General features: G+C 38.6%; 1 protein-coding gene across 2 annotated transcripts in view; it reads left to right on the top strand.

The window, feature by feature from the left end:
* The window catches only part of LOC117937691 (guanine nucleotide exchange factor VAV3), a 96,224-nt gene that overhangs the window by 33,114 nt on the left and 45,281 nt on the right, over positions 1-17,829 (top strand). For both annotated transcript variants that reach the window (XM_034861823.1, XM_034861822.1), the window contains exons 3-6: positions 10,681-10,739; positions 10,894-10,959; positions 15,238-15,346; positions 16,337-16,438. In XM_034861823.1, the coding sequence (XP_034717714.1) occupies positions 10,681-10,739; positions 10,894-10,959; positions 15,238-15,346; positions 16,337-16,438 (336 nt within the window). The remainder of the gene's footprint in view (positions 1-10,680; positions 10,740-10,893; positions 10,960-15,237; positions 15,347-16,336; positions 16,439-17,829) is intronic.

Below are 17,829 nucleotides of genomic sequence, written 5' to 3'. Positions count from 1 at the left end.
TCTTTTAATGTCTTTGGGCCAATAATACAGATGTTTACTTTTTGGATATTTGGATTTATGACACCATCTTTTAGAGCATTTGCCTGTTATAGCTCTGGTCAATACTATAATCCAGCATTGATGTACAATCCAGCAAGGATAAAGGAAGGCAATAAAATGGCTGACATGTAAACTACCACAATGAATAGTGGTGTGATGTGCAACAAGATGGACGACCCTGCTTCAGCCTTTGTTTACCTACAGCCAGCATGGTTGTAAATCATATTGGAAGTAGAGCCAAGGATGCTGTATGCGTTGTCTGTTGGCCAGAAAAGTACTGTTATAATAACTGTTTGAGCTGCTGGGGGTTATGTAAGGTGAGGGAATTTGCTATTTGTTACATCGGCTAGGGTTTTTTCTCCCTTATTTAGGCAACAAGTCCCACTGATGGCGCTGCATCTTCCCTCAGCTGAGTGCAGTTTCCCTACGGCGTGCTTCTCAGTCTTAGATCTCATGAACTCTGCTGACCTCCTGGCTTTTCTATCCTTCTAACGAGTTAATTACATTCACCTGGTGTCCCAGGTGTTAATCACTTCCTGTTTGCATGGCTGCAGTAAAAAATAAAACTGCTGTTTCTTCAAAGTGAATTTAAAGTTTTCCACTGTTGGAAAGAAGAAACACTTTAAATCATATAAGACTTTGTACTTCATATAAAACATTTCAAATTCAAGCCTTCACTAAATTTTACATTATTTTGCGTCCAAAATTTATGTTAAGGCTGCGGTGGATTATTCCCTTTTTAATTAGGACTCATTTAAATTAAATCAAGTTATTGTCATGTAGCTGATTTCAAGACGATTTGGAATTATAAACCCAACATATTTTTTTTATTGACAAAATGAAGTATACAGAGAATCAGGAATACATTTATAGCACGTGAACATCAAATGTACAAACTAAAAAATAAAAAATAAAACATACAAAGCAATGCTAGCTAAGAAATAACGTTACCATTAAATAGACAAAAAAACACAAAAAAAAGGTACAAGAAGACATCAATTTATGTTTAGTTAGAGGTTTCAGGGAAAAAAAGCTCTACAGTTTCCACAATTTTAATACTTTTTTTGTTATCAAACACATAAGTGACTTCAGTAGAAATATTTACTCTATGAGAAAAGGTACAAAAATAGGAGATGAGTTCGAAAATGTTTGCTCGTGTGAATGTGTAGTGTCGAAAATAGACACGAAAGGCAGCACTATATTGGCTTAATTAGTGTGAAGAGTCCAAGGAGACGAAAGGTAACGTCCCTAAAAATAGAGTCGTGACGGGCAGTGACACTGAGAGTGATCACGAAAGGCAGCACTACAATTGACTAATTAGTGTGAAGGTAGTCTCAAGTGGGTTAGGGTTCGGGTTCTATCTGTCATAATGTTTTTACTTTTAACTGTTTATACTTGTGTTTTATCTGTTTAACTGATTTTGTGTAAATCATTTTGAATTGCCCTGTTGCTGAAATGTGCTATACAAACAAAGCTGCCTTGCCTTGTCTTGCCTTTGTGAATATAAAATTTGGCATACAGAATAATGAAATTAGATACTCAAGAGCCCCATCATCTGAATTATTAAACACAACATACTTTACTTTTTAGTATAGACAGGAAATGATGCAATACATGTGCTAGCAGTGTGTGACTTTGGAATACCGCAACCAATTAAACTTCACAAAAAGAAATGTAATTCTTTAGCCCTTACCACCACACTTGATAACCTTAACGATGGCTCAATTCTGTCAAGTGTCCCAGTGAGCTATTTCCGTGGTCAGCATGCACAATACCAGGGACTCTCCGAAGTGGAATGCAGCCATCATTAATGGTTTTGAATACACCTGTGCTATTCCACTATGACATGTCAACATGTCTGCCGTGAAAAAGGTGCATTGGCTTTGTACATTGCATTGTGGGACAATAATATCTATAGCAACACACTCAAAGATCAAGCAATTGTTTTTTTTGTTGTTGTTTCTTTTACACTTACATTAACTCCTTTGCCTATACTTAAGTTCAACACACAACCTACCCAAAGTCTAGAAATGTGGCCATAGGTTCAATGATGCCATGCTGAAGAGTAGTAAATCCCCACAACTGATTTCAGCATTTGGTCGTCGCCACTTGTGAATCCTAAGGTCCCATGGGGTGAGACCGGCCCGATAAAACTCAAGCGTAGGGCTCCATGACAGATGCCGCATCAGGATCAAAGTCTCCAGGAAGAAAGAGAGAAAAAAGACCATATCCTGAGAAATGTCCATATGGGTTTTCACTGACCGCCTAAGGACATCGTTTAACAACCCACTCAAACTTGCTCTTACACTTGGTTACGGTTTTGGCGAGTCTTTCAAATCTTGGCTCCCAAAATGATTCTACAATCTGCGACTTTTAAACAGCATTCTGATAACTTCACTACAGCAGTTGTTTGAAAAACTCGTTAAAAACAGAGTTTATATTTTTGAACTAAAACACCCCTCTGGGAGACTTATTTTCCCCCATTTGCTTCATTTCATCCTCAGCTGACTGCAGGATAGTGTTTCAGCGGCGAGGGAATGCGATCGTCATGTCAACGGGATGAAACAATGGAGATTGTATTGTCGATTAGGTTGGGAGTGGGTGGAGGGATGAGGTTATGTCTTTAACATGGATTCAATGATAATACCAGCAGTGAACACGATAGAAAGATGCTATGGGATGGCTCGTGCTATCTCTGAGTGGAGGAGTCTGATGTGTTCAACATGGAGATCAGTTTCATTGACCCAAGTAGTACCGTTCAATATATTGTGTGGTTCTAAAGTTATTTTTCTCAAGTCTGAGAAAGAAACCCTGATGATATCCTAGTGATGTCATCACGGTTATCATGAGCTGGAAATTTCAATTTCTTTAACAGAAATTGTGTGTTACGAAGTCCAGATGTGGAGTTTGAAAGATGTTGGCATTTAAAAAGCTGGGAGGTTTGAACAAAAGGCCATTTGAGTTGCATCCAGTGTTTTTTGAGCTGGAACCTTGCCGAGAACTAAAAGTGAGGATGCTGCTTTGATTTGGTCTGTAACGTATACTGAAAAAATTAGGGCTGTCCCCTCTTAGCTGAAATTTCTTTAGTTAATAAGTCATTTTTTGTGCTTATTCATTCTTAATCACTCATTTTCAAAAAAGGTATGATCACATTTCTGGTGAACAAGATTTAAAGTGGTGCTTTTGCAGGATTAATTGTGTAGAAACTCAGTTTTACGGATGGTTAATATCTACATTTATATAGTGCTTTTCTAGTCTTAACCACCTCTCAAAGCGCACAGCTCTCACTCAGCTCTTACTGAGTCGGCTCTTACTCAGCCAGAGCTGTGTAAAATCATGTAAGTGTTAGTCAACTAAGATTGTCTTTAGTTAAGGACAGCCCTAGAAAAAGTGAAAAATCCACACAATTCCCTAAAGGTCAAGGTGATGTCACCAAATGATTCGCTTTGGCTGACCAACACTCCAAAACCTGAAGAAAACAAATATTCCTCACATATGAAAGAAAAGACACTAAAAAGTAGCTCAAACTTTTTTGAGCTAAAAAGGTTTAGAATTTTTTCTTTGAAAATGTAATTGACCAATCGTTTCTGCTCTCCATCTAAAATATCTGCCTCTTGTGTTTCCCCCAACAATGCCAGTGGTGGGCTAAATTATTATTATAGAATACCTAAAAAACCAACACGTTTGCTTTTGAGAAAATCCATAAAAAAATGTAAATTAATTTTGCATTTGTAACCTGTATTCCTGCAAAAACAGAAACATGCATAGAGTGGCACCATAGTTTTGGGTTTATTGCGTTATTGTTACTCTTTGGTGTTGCATTTGTTTTGCTCATAAGTACTAATAGCCACATTAGTAAATTACGTTTTTGATGTATATATGTCCTATACATGGTTTATCTTGTCCATACAACATAGTGTGTGTGTGTGTGTGTGTGTGTGTGTGTGTATGGGGGGGTGGTTGCAGCTGGTCAGTTGTGAGCAGCCTGCTGATTTAGACAGTGTGAAATTCAGCTGGAGTTACCTCACCTGTCAGCAAAGTGAGATTCTTTCAGATGAGATATGTTTGGGCATCGCACTTCGAGCTGCGTGGGAACATCAGTATGCTTGTGGAGTGTTTGTGTGTGTGAAAACCATGCATACGTGTGATCACTTGAATCACTCTGCCCTATTAATGTGAACATAAAACATTCCGGGTGTGTGTGTGTGTGTGTGTGTATGTATGTGTGTGTCCTGAGGGACTATAGTTGTGGAGGTTGATGTGATTTACCTGGACAGCAATGATGCCCTTGATTTTGACCTGACGCTGTTGAAATGTTTTTTATTTGAAGGGAAAGAGATAAAGGATTATACTCAGACTCAAAGCATTCACTCTTGGAAACTTTCCTTCCAGCTGAGCACATAACTGAACTGAAATCAAGTCCAAGAGATGAAGTAAGAGTGTGACATAGTAAGAGGACTGGGAGTGTCTTCTACTGGGACCGATTCTGTTCCAAATGTTGTGCTTTCAGCTGCCTAGTGGTCAGCTGTTGGACCGCTAAGCGTAGAAAAACTCTTACTTATTCTCCAGTTAACACATCTGTGGCACTTTTTTTTCATAAATACATTTTATAAGCATTTTAGGAAACATCACAAAACCAAATGGTGACATGAATTGTTCCAAAAGTGATCTGCTTCTGATCTTCACTGTCGTTCAGCCTCTGGTTGTATGTGAGCGAGCTTGTGTCATCATTTTCCAAAAGTCCAGTTTTTTTTTCTCATTTAGGGATTTCTTTCACCCTGGGGTGCTTTTTCGTAAAAGCTGTCTTTGTCTTTGAAAAAAAAGACATCTATGGACATGGTCTGTTTTCTAGGAAGCTCTGCTGTCGATATCATGCGCACGACTGTGGAGTTAATGCAAGTGAAGCATTGTTTGATGAGGAGAGCAGTGGACTAAGTGATGGAGGCGATGAAGGCTGATGAGAAAAATGCAAACGTGTGTCACATTCCAATCAGCTACATGTCTGGATATCCAAACACGCTAATTATGTATCATGGGCGTTAATGAGCCGTGGCACTGATTGCCAAACATTAGCTAGTCTCTCTCTCTGAGCCAATCAGGCTTTTATTGCCTCCTCTATATGTGGATTGGGTTTTATGCACCGGCTGCATCTGTCAAACACATACGCACACATTCATGTATGCATCTATGCACAAGTAACAATAATTAATCTCGCATGCAACAACACACACACCCACAGGAAACAAGCTGAAGTCAATTATTACACACCCACATACCTTTTTATACCAACACACATTGTATTTACTCTCTCCTATTATGTAAATGTTTGTTTTTTTATGTGAATGTAACATACATTGTTTGCCCCAATGCACAATAACAGAGAAAAAGAGGAGGCTGTTGAAGTATGTCCTGGTTCCAAATGGTTTCAACATCAAAATGTTTGATGTGAAAAGCCTTTAGATTTTCTTCCTAAAACAGAAACACCATTTTGCTGACTTCCCTTCCTGCTTTTGATACATGTTTTATCAATTGTGGCACGCTGAAATGACTTGCGGTGGTATTCAGAGGTTAGTGGACATTTAGGAAAATTGTTTTTTGATGTACCCTTACAGTTTACAGATAATGTTTTTAATGCCAACACACCTTTATTGTATGAAGGTGTTTTCCAACTTCATTAGAACTGCAGTATATGATCAAAGTCCTTTGGAGTATTCAGTTCCTTCACTTCTTTCATGTTAAACAGCATTGAGCACGCTTGAATTAGACACCCTCGGCACTCATCCTCTTTAGTTTTTGAGTCTTTTGTTCAGGAAACTAAAGCAACTCTCTAGACTTTAAATAAACTGTTCTGGAAACAGTAGGCTAAGGAAGTGTTGCAATATTTGAAGAACATTCATTTTAGCATCGTAAAATACCTTTAATTAAAAAATGACAGAAACAAAATAAAACTACGAATAGCCGTTTTGGGTCATCTTTTCACTTTTCCAACCATCACAACTCTAGTTCTGGTTTAAATAAACACATTTTATCGATTTACATGTGAAAAAATGATTGTTTAATACACGCTAAAAGTATTGCTTTTTTAAATGGAGTCTGGTGGGTTTAGCGCTAGCGACATCTGAGTTGTTTTTGGTTAAACAGATAGGTTTTAAATGTCTTTCTCTGAAGGGATCCTTTCCATAATGTTGTCAAACACTTTATATGTAGCTGAGCTTGTCAGCTGCAAAAGCTGGACAATTGCCATATTAACTTCCATTGTAGCTTGTTTTGCGACTGCGGACTGCAGCAATCTTACTTAATACTAGACCAATTTTTTAAGATTGTTGTACTTATCAGTCACTTAGATACAAAAAACATAGGAAAATAGGGTCCAGGTTGAAAAGAAAACGATAGTTACCCTTTAACATGTATCCAACATATTAGAAAATATAAATCCCTACTGATGATTGGCCTACTGGCCTATAGCTCGGGTAGTCACTAAGGTAGCCATCCACAGATCCAGTTCATCCTAAGGACTCACTGTTTTAACATTAAAATACGATTTATAAAATAATGCCAACAATTAGGCTATTTTAATAGCTTAGTATTCTATCCAAAAAAATGTATGTAAAAAGGCTTTAAACCATCCTACATGTTGTTGTAGGCCCAGTTTAATATGCAACTCACTTTTTAAAATATATGTTAGTAGGGGGTCCCTGCTCCGTCTCTCTTCCTCTGGCCTTGGCTTAAAAAATGCTGAAGACCCCTGCTCTAAATCATCAGGTGGTAGAATCCCCTGAAATAAAAGTCAGCGAGGGCCGCAGATGATGCTAACACTATCTGAATATCTCACACCTGCTTTGGTGTGGTCTGATCAACCGAAACCAGCCCCCCCAAGGGTTTCTCTCCTGGTTTATCTCATACTGTACGGGGGTGAGAAAACCTTAAAGCAAACAGCTGATCCCTGGTCAGATAGATAGTCGCAAGCGGCTTTCATGTGAAACACTGAAGTGTTTTTCAAAAGGTATGCCTTGATCAGATAGTTTGGGGCTGACTTGGTTAATAAAAATAATACTGCTCATACATTTTGTGTTATATGGCACAGGGACGCAGGTATGGACACAGAGAGACTAATGGTTGCAAATTTGTTTTTATTGGCAAATTAATCAAGATTGCGGTTATACATAACAACATTTCTTTTTTTTATTTTGGATTCTTAAAATGACAGCAATAAGGAATTAAGCTAAGTCATAAGCTTTGTTCTGACACTGCAGTTGAGTTTGTTTTCCTGTGAAATGCTGCCAGTAACCACCAGTCTCAGCACTGATTTCAGAAGTGTGGATGTGACCCCAATAACAATCTGTGAGCAAGATTAAGTGCGCCTATTTTTTGGCTTGAAAGGCAAAGCTATAGAATGGAAGAGTAAAAGCGAAGTGCAAAAACTGGGGCGGCTTGCTGGGTTATGTGGGAAACCAGTAAAACTGTCGGCATGTCACACATCTAAAATACATCCCCCCATTTTGTGGAGGAGGTAATGAGTGGGTTTGCATGCCAATAGCAAATATGATTTGTGAAAACACTGAACAAGATGTCCATCTTTAATGTAGTAGTTTCCCCACCACACAAACACACACACACACACACACACACACACACACACATTTTACTTGTATCCCGGTCGTCTGGGCAGACACATCTCTCATCCTGCCTAATTGCTTCAGTGTGAATCGTTGGATCCAGCGGTGCAGCCGTGGTCAGAAAGAGCACCTTTATTAGCCTCTATAAACCCCCCCACCCCTGCCACACATTGGACACCCCAGCTATTGCATGACCTTTGACCTTTTAATTAGGAAGTCTTGGATAATGTTTTCCTACATGGAGCATCTTTTTTTGCTATCTCAGCCCCACTTAGTGATTTTGGCTGATGACACAGTTGCTCAGTGCAGCTTTAAAGAGCAGATACTGTGCCACTTTAGCAGTGGAGTCCTTGTGACAGCTGAATCATGTTATATTTTTAAGTCTGACAAGATGCGGCTCTAAGAATAGTAGTAATCATCCATTCATTTAGTTTTTTGCTATGCTGACTAAGTTTTTTAACCTAAAATTTCTAACATTTTAACATTTCTATTAGCAGTGGTGTGACCACTGATGCATAATATGTTTTTTGGGTGTGTGCAGATGGTCAGTTTTGATGGGAATGAGTGTGTGACTCATGTATTCAGTAAAGCCAAATAGCACAACTATACATGACCCCCCCCCCACCCACCCCCTGAAAAAGTGCCTGCCAGCTAAAACTGGAAAGCCTCCAAAGCTCTGTTCATCGCGCAGTGGATCTTCAGCTTTTGAACATGTTGTACACACCAACTGGCCTCCGGATGTCATGCCCTTCATTTATTATTGTAAGGAGAACTCTGTGGACTCTGTCTGATAACTGTGTGAGGATTGATAAAAGAAAGATTCTCTTTGAGTTTTAGATGACACACTCATGTCATTCTCACTGTACTCATTCATATCTGTGTTTGTTGGCATTCATTGTACTTCCTGAGCACAAACTGTATGTTGATCAAGATAATAAAAAAAAAAATGTAAGTAGGCTCAGTGAATTATTATGGAAAGCACATGAACCAATTCCTATTTGTTAGATTGCCTTACATGTATGTTCCCAATGTGGGTAGATGCAGGTGTGAAACATTAGTGCTACCTCCTGTCATCATGTCGCATAATCACTGCTGCTGAGCTCTGTCCCAAGTAGGGCTGCACTGTATGAGGAAAATATCGACTTGAGATTATTTTGACTGATATTGCGAGAGAATATAGTTTTTTTTTGCAGTATTTTCATTTTCACTGAAAATTATCAATATTGAAAGATATTAAAATGATTATAGTGTGATTTCTTTTGCGAGGATCTGTACCTAACAAAGATTTTTTCTTCGGTCTGAAGATTAGGATTTGTAGGCCGGGACATCTCCACAAAACCTACTTCAGAATGGTTTCACACATAGTTTGCCATTAACAAATATTGCAACCCCCCCCCCCCCCCCCCCCCCCCCCCCCCCCCCCCCCCCCCGACCCCCCCTCTAGTCCTGTACTAGTCCTCATAACGATTTTGATACAATTGCAATTATTGTGCGGCCCTGGTCAAAAGCGCGGTAAAAACACTGAATACGGATACTAAACACAGCTACAAGTCCATCAATCTTCAGCCGCCAACATTCATTTTGAATCAGTTGTCAGATGTCACATTATTAGTTCCAGTGGCACACAGTATTACACTTTATAGCTTGAAGGATGTGAGCAGAAACATGTTTCTGCCTCTGTCTGTCCTTTGTGTTCCAGTGTTTATTCTATTGGTTGGTGGGGGGAGGGAGAGGCCAGTTGTGTGATCAGTATTGATCCGTGAGAGCTTCTGCTCCAGGCCAGATGTACATATCTACTGTTACATCTACGGTGTGTGTGCGTTGGCATGTTTTCATTGGTACGTCTGCGTGTTACATCAGTGGGTAGATGCCTCAACACAAAGAGGTTTGTGGGTTGTTTGCCACATGGCAAAACATGAATAAGCAGAGCTGCCTGTCGAGCGTTGACTCAGATTATGAAACTATCGTTCATTAGACAGGTGATTTCAGCGGCATACATACAGACACACACAAAAAAGGGGGTGAAGAGTACCGGCAGGACTGAGCACAGCGGCGTGAAATACCATGTCGTACAAATAGCAATCATGTTAGTATAACTATAAATTAACTATAAATTATAGTTAACAGTATAATATAGTATTATATAAACAGTTTATGTGACTCTGCTCTGTTGCTACTGTACTGCTAGCTGTTTACTGTTTCAAATGAGTCAACACAACATTTTCCACATAGGGATATTGTATGACTATGTACATTAATTACTTCTTCAACTTGATTGATATTGTCCCAGAGGGACAATTTATGGTGCAGCAAGGAATACATGTCAGACAATCAGACACACAGCACAACAAAAGACAAGAAAAAGACATTCACGTTAAGCAGAACACTGACAATAACCACATGGGATACATGGAATACATCACATCATTCACAGCGGTCAAAGTCCTACAATCCATCATTAAGGTGTCAGTTTTTCCATCATAAAGTGCTAGTACATTAAAATCCAGATAAATAAATCATAAAAAAACAACACCTCATTAATGACTAATACAATCTGAGCAACAAGTACCATCACAAATACAACTACAACCAATCCCTACAAATCTAAACTAGTGCAATCAATGATAAGACTATAACAGACCCTAATGCCCTACATACACACACACACACACACACACACACACACACACACACACACACACACACACACACACAAAGAAACAACAAAGAAATAACTAGTGCAACCAATAAATAGCTAGAAACTAGAATGACTTATATTTCACAATATAAGTGTTAAGTTATTTAGCTCTCTCGACTGTGTTTTTTTTTATGGCACGCCAATAAATGTTGGAGTGTTTGAGAATGCTGCCCTCATGTGTCTCCCCTTAGAAATGCAGCACTACGAGAGCACCAAGACCCATCAACAACCCCCCCTCAGTCATAGGTCCTGCCTTCCAGACTGTATAATGTGCTTTATAATGTAAATAATATTGATAAATAAACAAAATACCTTTTTCCATTGCAGGTTATGGACACACTCTCGAAACTTTCCCACACAGTGTTTGCACAGCAAACTGGAGTCAGGTATATAAGTGAAATGTCACGATACATACTTATATACAATAAAGTGTGACAAAATACAATATTACATGACACAATCTACTGTGTATCCTATGGCAGGCTATTTATTGATGACATTTTAAGATTGACACAGATTGCTTTCTGTTTCCCTTCGAAGGCCCTTTCCATCCGAGGATAGTGTTGAACGTGACGATATCTACAACCACTTGGAGGACCTCATAGAGTGAGTCTCTTCTCTTCTTCTCTCCTCTTCTCTTCTACAGACGGATGCGACATTTGTTCCCTGGGTGTTGACTGGAGTGCAGCCAGCTCCGCCAAGGCATTCAGCAGGAGCTCTCCCCACTCTTCTTAGTAAATCACAAGTCAGGTGGCTTGATAATAATTCCAGCCTGTTTTCACACCCTATCCCCCCCACACACACACACAGTATTACAGATTTACATGCACACAAATATCCTTAAAGCTTGTTTGCATGTTTTTTTTTGTTTTACAGTTATATCATAAAACAAATATTGCATGTTTCCCCTTTTGAAAGTGAACAAGGAACAAACTCCTAAGACACCTACATTGAGAACAGAACTCCTGACGCAAAATCCTTTATGTACATGCAAAGCAGCAATAAAAAGTGAATGTAAAACTAGTTCCTTTCTATTCAGCACATTCTGGATTGATGAGGCTTATATTAGTCCATTGTTGGCCTGGAGTCAAATGTACATGTTCCTGGATCCGAGCAGAAACCATTGACACAAATGGAGAACTACATGATTGGTTTTTGAGTTGCATTGTAAAGGCAGAGCTACTGTAAATTGTGCGGTAATGGAAGCCAGTGGAGACAGATAATCTTACAGTGAATATGCTGTTGAGAAGCCTCACACTGACGCGGTGCTCTGCTCTGTGTTCAGCGCTGACAGCTCCTAGAGTAGGAAGCAGCCTGTTAGTAGTGACAGAGCAGAAACAGCGGTGTGTCAGCAGCCAGCAGTGGATGGGAGGTGGAAGTGGCAGCCTGGATCACACTGAACAGAGCTCTGTTCACCTCTCACCTGCCATCTGCTCGGTTCAGCAGCAAATGGACACAGCGTGTCCACAAACATCGCCATTCACCCAACAGGAGGGCTCTGCTCCACCGTTGACCAATCAGAGCCAACCGTCTCTACTCTGACACAAACACCAAGAGTTAAACCATTTTAGGCCCATTGTGTGTTTACCATGTCCAGGTTTTTGCAGGGTATTAACCTTTGTGTTGTCTTCCCGCATTTTATTGATGTTTTTTAACTCTTTAACACTTTTGACACTTTTTTTTCAATATCACTTTTTTTGACGTTTTTAACACTACGTAACACTAACTTATTACCTTAAGTTTTACAGTTTATTTATGGTCAATAAACCTCATTTGTAGGAAATTATACCTGTTTGTGTTAGAAAAGCAGAAACTAGGAATTATTTAGACTAAAATGAAGGGAATTCACAGTATGTTGATGGATAATCACAGACTGGAATATGTCAACTTTTACTCAATACAAATTCAAAACCACTTCATTTTTTTTTCAACTGCTATAAGATTGAATAAGACACCCCAAAATTAATGAAAGTAGAGAGTTGTACTTGCCAAACAGCGTTGTGTGGAATCAGTCATGTTATTTTGGGTAATTACAATTGGGTAGTTAAAAAGAACATGGATATAGGGAAACAGGTGAAAATGACCCGAGGTACAACATGAGGGTTCAAAAAAGTCTAAAATAGTCCAAAATTTAAAAATGTAAGGCCTGAAAATGTCTCAAATTGAATATTTTTAAACAGGTTTTAATTTCCCTACGTCCATGCAACGCTACCTTTAATGCTCATTGGAATTTACCAACAGCACAATATATTGTATTCAGTAGTATTGTAGTTCTCTTTTTCTAGTCCACATATAATTCTATATTAATAATTGACTACCAATTAGACCGACATGCAATTTTTATTGCAGCCAATCAGCTTTCCTGTTATTGTCTTTTTGGGATTGTACAACAGACATCAAATTCATTTTATTCTTCATCTATGGGGAGGTGCAGGTTTAGAGATTCTTGACTTGAAAAAACTGAATTTAGACATCTGACATTTTTGTTTTTGTTTCTTGATGTCATGATGTACAGTCAGTCTTAAATTTCATTCGTACTTGTCCTAAAAAGTCTTGAATTTGACTTGGTGAAACCTGCAGAAACCCCGCATGTGTTTTACATTAAATTAGACAGAGAGTACATTCTGTGTTTACCTGACATGCTTCTTCTTGGTCTGTCATTCTGTGTGGCTTAGTTAAATCTGATGCAACAGCAGGTTTGGGACAAGCTGCTGCTCCCTTGAGAAAATCTACTAATTTAGGAGATGAATCAAGGTAGCTTAACACTCACCACAAAACCTCCAGTGTATGGCTGAAAAAGGTGTATGTGTAACTTTTATTAAATGTGGAAAGTTTTTTTAAATAACACAGGTACACAATTCACCTTTTTCTTTCTTGTACATTTACATAACAGTGGGAAATTGACCCTGGCTAGTAGTGTTTTGTGTTGTGTGGTTACATTTATGTTTTTTATCATCAAAGCAGAGAACTGGAACAGGTTGGTAGTTTATTTGACATAAATGTCTCAAGTGGGCAGGGAACTGGCCAGCTGGCTATCTCCTTAGAGGAAACCAGACATCAAATTTCAGAAAACTGGAGAAGCAACAAGGCACACGTGTAAAGCTGTGCACAAAAACCAAACAGAGCGTAGCGAACAGAAAACTGGAGGTCCACAGCAAAAAATGCTCGCCATTCAAGCCATTGCCAAATTAGTGGCTGCAAAGCTAGTTAAGACTCTCAGCTCCACACAACTCTCTCTGGATTTCTCAGTATGAGTATGTTCAGAAGATTGTGGCCTCCGGTGACTTTCCTGGGCAGAAACTCGAATGAAGATAATGACCTCTTCTGAAGAGTCTTTCATGTTTTTTTTTCCCCCCGTGTCCGTGTGCCAACAGTTTGGTTATTTCTCATTACTTCGAATTTCATGTTGGGGAGACATAAGCTAAGCACAATAGCTTTAAAACAATTTTACAGCCCATAAAACGTCAAATCTTAAGATTTTCTCCGTAACATTAAATATCAATGACTAAATAAGCAACAATCAATTTAAAAAACAAAAACATGTTTTGACTTATATTACATAACGAGAGTTTATATCAACAACTCGCAAACTGACATCACATTCTGATTGGTGCACGGCAGCACAAGATCATCTTTTTACGACTGAAGCCCCGCCCACTTCAAACCAGTAAGATCAGCAGAGAGAAAATCTGAAAAACAATGAAAATGTGTCATGTGAAATAACCAAAACGGTTCTAGTACTGACAATACTTTTTTAAAATTATTTTAACCAGAATATGAGGGTTGTTGGCCTCCCTCACCCTTCACATTGTTATTATGTGGTTACATGGTATTCATACATTTTACAACACTGTTGGAAATGAAAACAAAAGTTTGTGCCGTCTTGGATCCAAACACACACCTCCTACTGGAACATTGCTGTGGCAGCTACTACAACGGTCCTCTACTGTTTTATACAATATGGCCAGGGTTATCAGGTAATCCCAAATCACATTTGATTGGACAACTTAATGTATACAAATGCTGTATTTATATAACTCATATAAGTGAATAATTAAAACAGACACACTTGATTATAAGAAAAAGAGAAAATGTACTTTTTATTTCACTCTGTCTCTGACATATCTTTAGCTCAGTGTAGGTGTAGCTAGATTTATTCAAGGATTTATTTCAGGGGTATTTGTTTACTTGTACAATGAGTGCAGGTGTCTGCAATATACTTGTTCTTTCTATGCAAATAAGAATATCCCTCCCTCCTGGTCAAAACAGCTTGCTATCTCACTTCAGATATGAAGGTAAACAAAAACAACTTACTCACACCACCACAGCATACACAGTCCATCCTTAATCCTCACCACTCACCCTCTATTCTTCACCCTTACATAGCCTACCTGCACACTTAAGTGCTTTAGGGGATTTACATCTTGTGTGTGAAAACCATCTCATGTTGCTTTCCTCTTAAGGACTTTTGGGCTTAAGGTACACGTAGTTCAAAAACACACACACACAAAGCACTGAGTCATGTCATTTTAGCCCACTTGCCAAGGTACAGTAATTGGCTCAGATGTGAGCAGTCGGAACAGGCCTGTGGTGTCACACATAACAGTCTTTGCTTTTGTGTGTGTGTGTGTGTGTGTGTGTGTGTGTGTGTTTCTGAGCCACTTTTACAGCCATGGATTAAGTGTAGTCCCCGGCTAACAAGATTTGTAGTATAGTATTGAATTCCACTTCTGTAAAAACCATAACTGTGTTTTGGCGGCGACATTTCATGTGGCTGTCATGAGGAGTAAAAACCATTGCCCACTCACAGTAAAACTCAGGATCAAACAGATGTGTGATGTAAAGTCATCCTGTCAGTACCATATTTTGTCATGTGTGCTGCAGTGAGAACGGGGTGGAGGATGAAGAGGATCTATATGACTGTGTGTATGACGATGAAGATGGAGGAGAGATCTATGAGGACCTGATGAAGACAGAAGCTATCCCGCCTCCGGTTAGTCCTCATAACACTCCCTTTTTTGCCTCATTAATACAGGCTGACTCAGTTTTGCACATGGCACATTAAGTCACCATCTGCATTAAACTAAATAATTTGGCATTTCATTAAATATGCTTATTTGCTTTTTTTTGCTGAGAGAGATAAGAAGATTGATATCACTCTTATGTCTGTACATTAGCTAAAGCTAGAGCCAGCAGCCAATTAGCTTAGCCTAGCATAAAATCTGGAAGCTAGCATGACTGTACAAAGGGAACAAAATATGCCTAACAGCACCGCTAAATCTCACAAATTAACATACTACAGTACAGTATATGTTGTTTGTTTAAATCTGTACCAAAACTGAAAAAAAACTCACAATTTGTGGTTTTATGTGCAGCGAGCGCAGTGACTTCCTGAGTCTTGTCGTACACATTAAGTGATAGGAGATAACTCTCCATAAAATTACAACTTGTCATTTTTACTCTTCAGTCTTGGTTTTGATTAAACAAACACAATACAACGTGTTAATTACTGAGCTTTAGAGGTGCTGGTATGGATACCTTTGGACAGAGCCAGGCTAGCTTCTTCCCCATATACCTTCCAGTCTTTGTGCTAAACTAAGCTAATAGGCTGCTGACTGTAGCTTCATATTTAGCGTATACATATTTCTAGGCTAATTGAAATAAATGCAAAATGTCCTCTTATTTCCTATTAAAGTAAGTTAATTTGTATTTTTACTCACATTATAAATGCTTAATTCAATATATGATGGTACCTCATACTCTGAAATAATTGGCAGAATGACAATCTAGCTAGCATGTTAGCATGTGTGACTCTGACCTTGCTTAAAAGGGTTACGTAGACTACATCTGGATGAAGACTCAGTTTGTCAGCCCACAGCTCTGACACATAGTAACAGTCTTGTGTGTGTGTGTGTGTGTGTGTGTGTGTGTGTGTGTGTGTGTGTGTGTGTGTGTGTGTGTGTGTGTGTGTGTGTGTGTGTAGTCGTTCCAGAAGCAAGCAGAAACTGACATCAGGAGTTGCTGTTTGACAGAGATCAAGCAGACAGAGGAGAAATACACTGAGACCCTGGAGTCTATAGAGAAGGTACTGACTTGCTAATTGGGCTTATCATTGTCACTTTATAATGACACTTGTGCTGAACATTTTATTCCTGTGTATTTATGCAAATTATTATCATTTTAAGCATAACACATAAAGTGTAGAGAATGCAAACATCTGCTTGCTGTTATCCACAGATGTTACATGAAGAGAGTTTAGATTTGATGTAAAAGGTTGTTAAAAAAATAGTCCCTGGTGTGTTGTCAAGTATGGTTTGTAGAAGGTTGTTAGATCTTACAAATTATGTTACTTTTTAGATGATGAGCCCTTAAAATAAAGCAGTGTCCGTGTGCTACCCTTTGTCACAGGTTAAATATGTCTATGAGATGTGTGAAGTTTCCCTTCAATGATTCATAAAGGCAAGAAGAGGCAAAACTTTAAGTACTTTACATGGAGAAGAAAACAAAACATTTAAGAATTTAGAAAAAAAAGTATCTCAATCTGAGTCCCAGTAATCCCACTTCCTGTCCCAATGATAATCATTAATTGATTTATCCCCTAGAGAGTTCGACTCTCAGGCTGGGAAACGCTGGCCTAGTTTGACCAAGTGAATTGCAATCTACACTGTGAGTGGGATGTGTTTAGAAACAGAAGTCTGTAAAAAAAAAAAAAACTCCTCTTCTGTAAATGAACAGGAGTGAAAACATCAAGACCTTAAAAACTATTCTAAATAAAAAAACAAATGACAAAATATTATTTCATAATGTGTTATCCCAGGTCCCTGACGGACGAAATTGTGTCCAATTTTAGGACGTAGTTGGTTTAAACGCCAATTATAGAAATGCAATGACCTAAATGGAATCGGCAGATTTTAATTTTTTATCATTTTTAGTGGTGATCCAGAAAACAATTTCTTTTATAAAATCTGTTAAAATATGTGTGTGGAATTCTCTGTCCACAGATTCTGTGTGACACTGCTGATCCCAATAATAACTTCAGAGCTTATTTCAGTATCAGAAATAACACAAATTACTAATCATATTATCAGTAATTTGAGCCTGCATTCCACTAGAATGGGTCAAAAGGGAATCTAAAGTAACCTTTTTTAGCGTGGCAATTTTCCCCGCTCTATTGGTTTTATGCAGTAAAAGCATAACAAGAGCACTAGAAATCAATTTGATCTCCTTATTACTTGCAGAATGAGAAACTGTAAAAATGACCGACATTATAGTCATTTGGGCTATAATGGAAAATATAAAGAGTAGTGTAACAAATCTGTACTCCCAGAGAGAAAAGAGTAAAAAAAGACATTTTTATTTTTGAAATTAGTAGTGGGTGGGTAATGAGTATTCCCAGCAAAACAAGCTATGAGAAAGCCCTTTTGCCATGGATGTTTTCCACCTTACCCAGCACATTTACAGGACTCTGCCCCCCCC

The sequence above is a fragment of the Etheostoma cragini genome, chromosome 22 (assembly GCF_013103735.1).
Source record: "Etheostoma cragini isolate CJK2018 chromosome 22, CSU_Ecrag_1.0, whole genome shotgun sequence".
NCBI classification, from domain to species: Eukaryota; Metazoa; Chordata; class Actinopteri; order Perciformes; family Percidae; genus Etheostoma; species Etheostoma cragini.
Note: the sequence above shows the minus strand (reverse complement) of the source record. Positions and strands in the feature narration are given on the sequence as shown.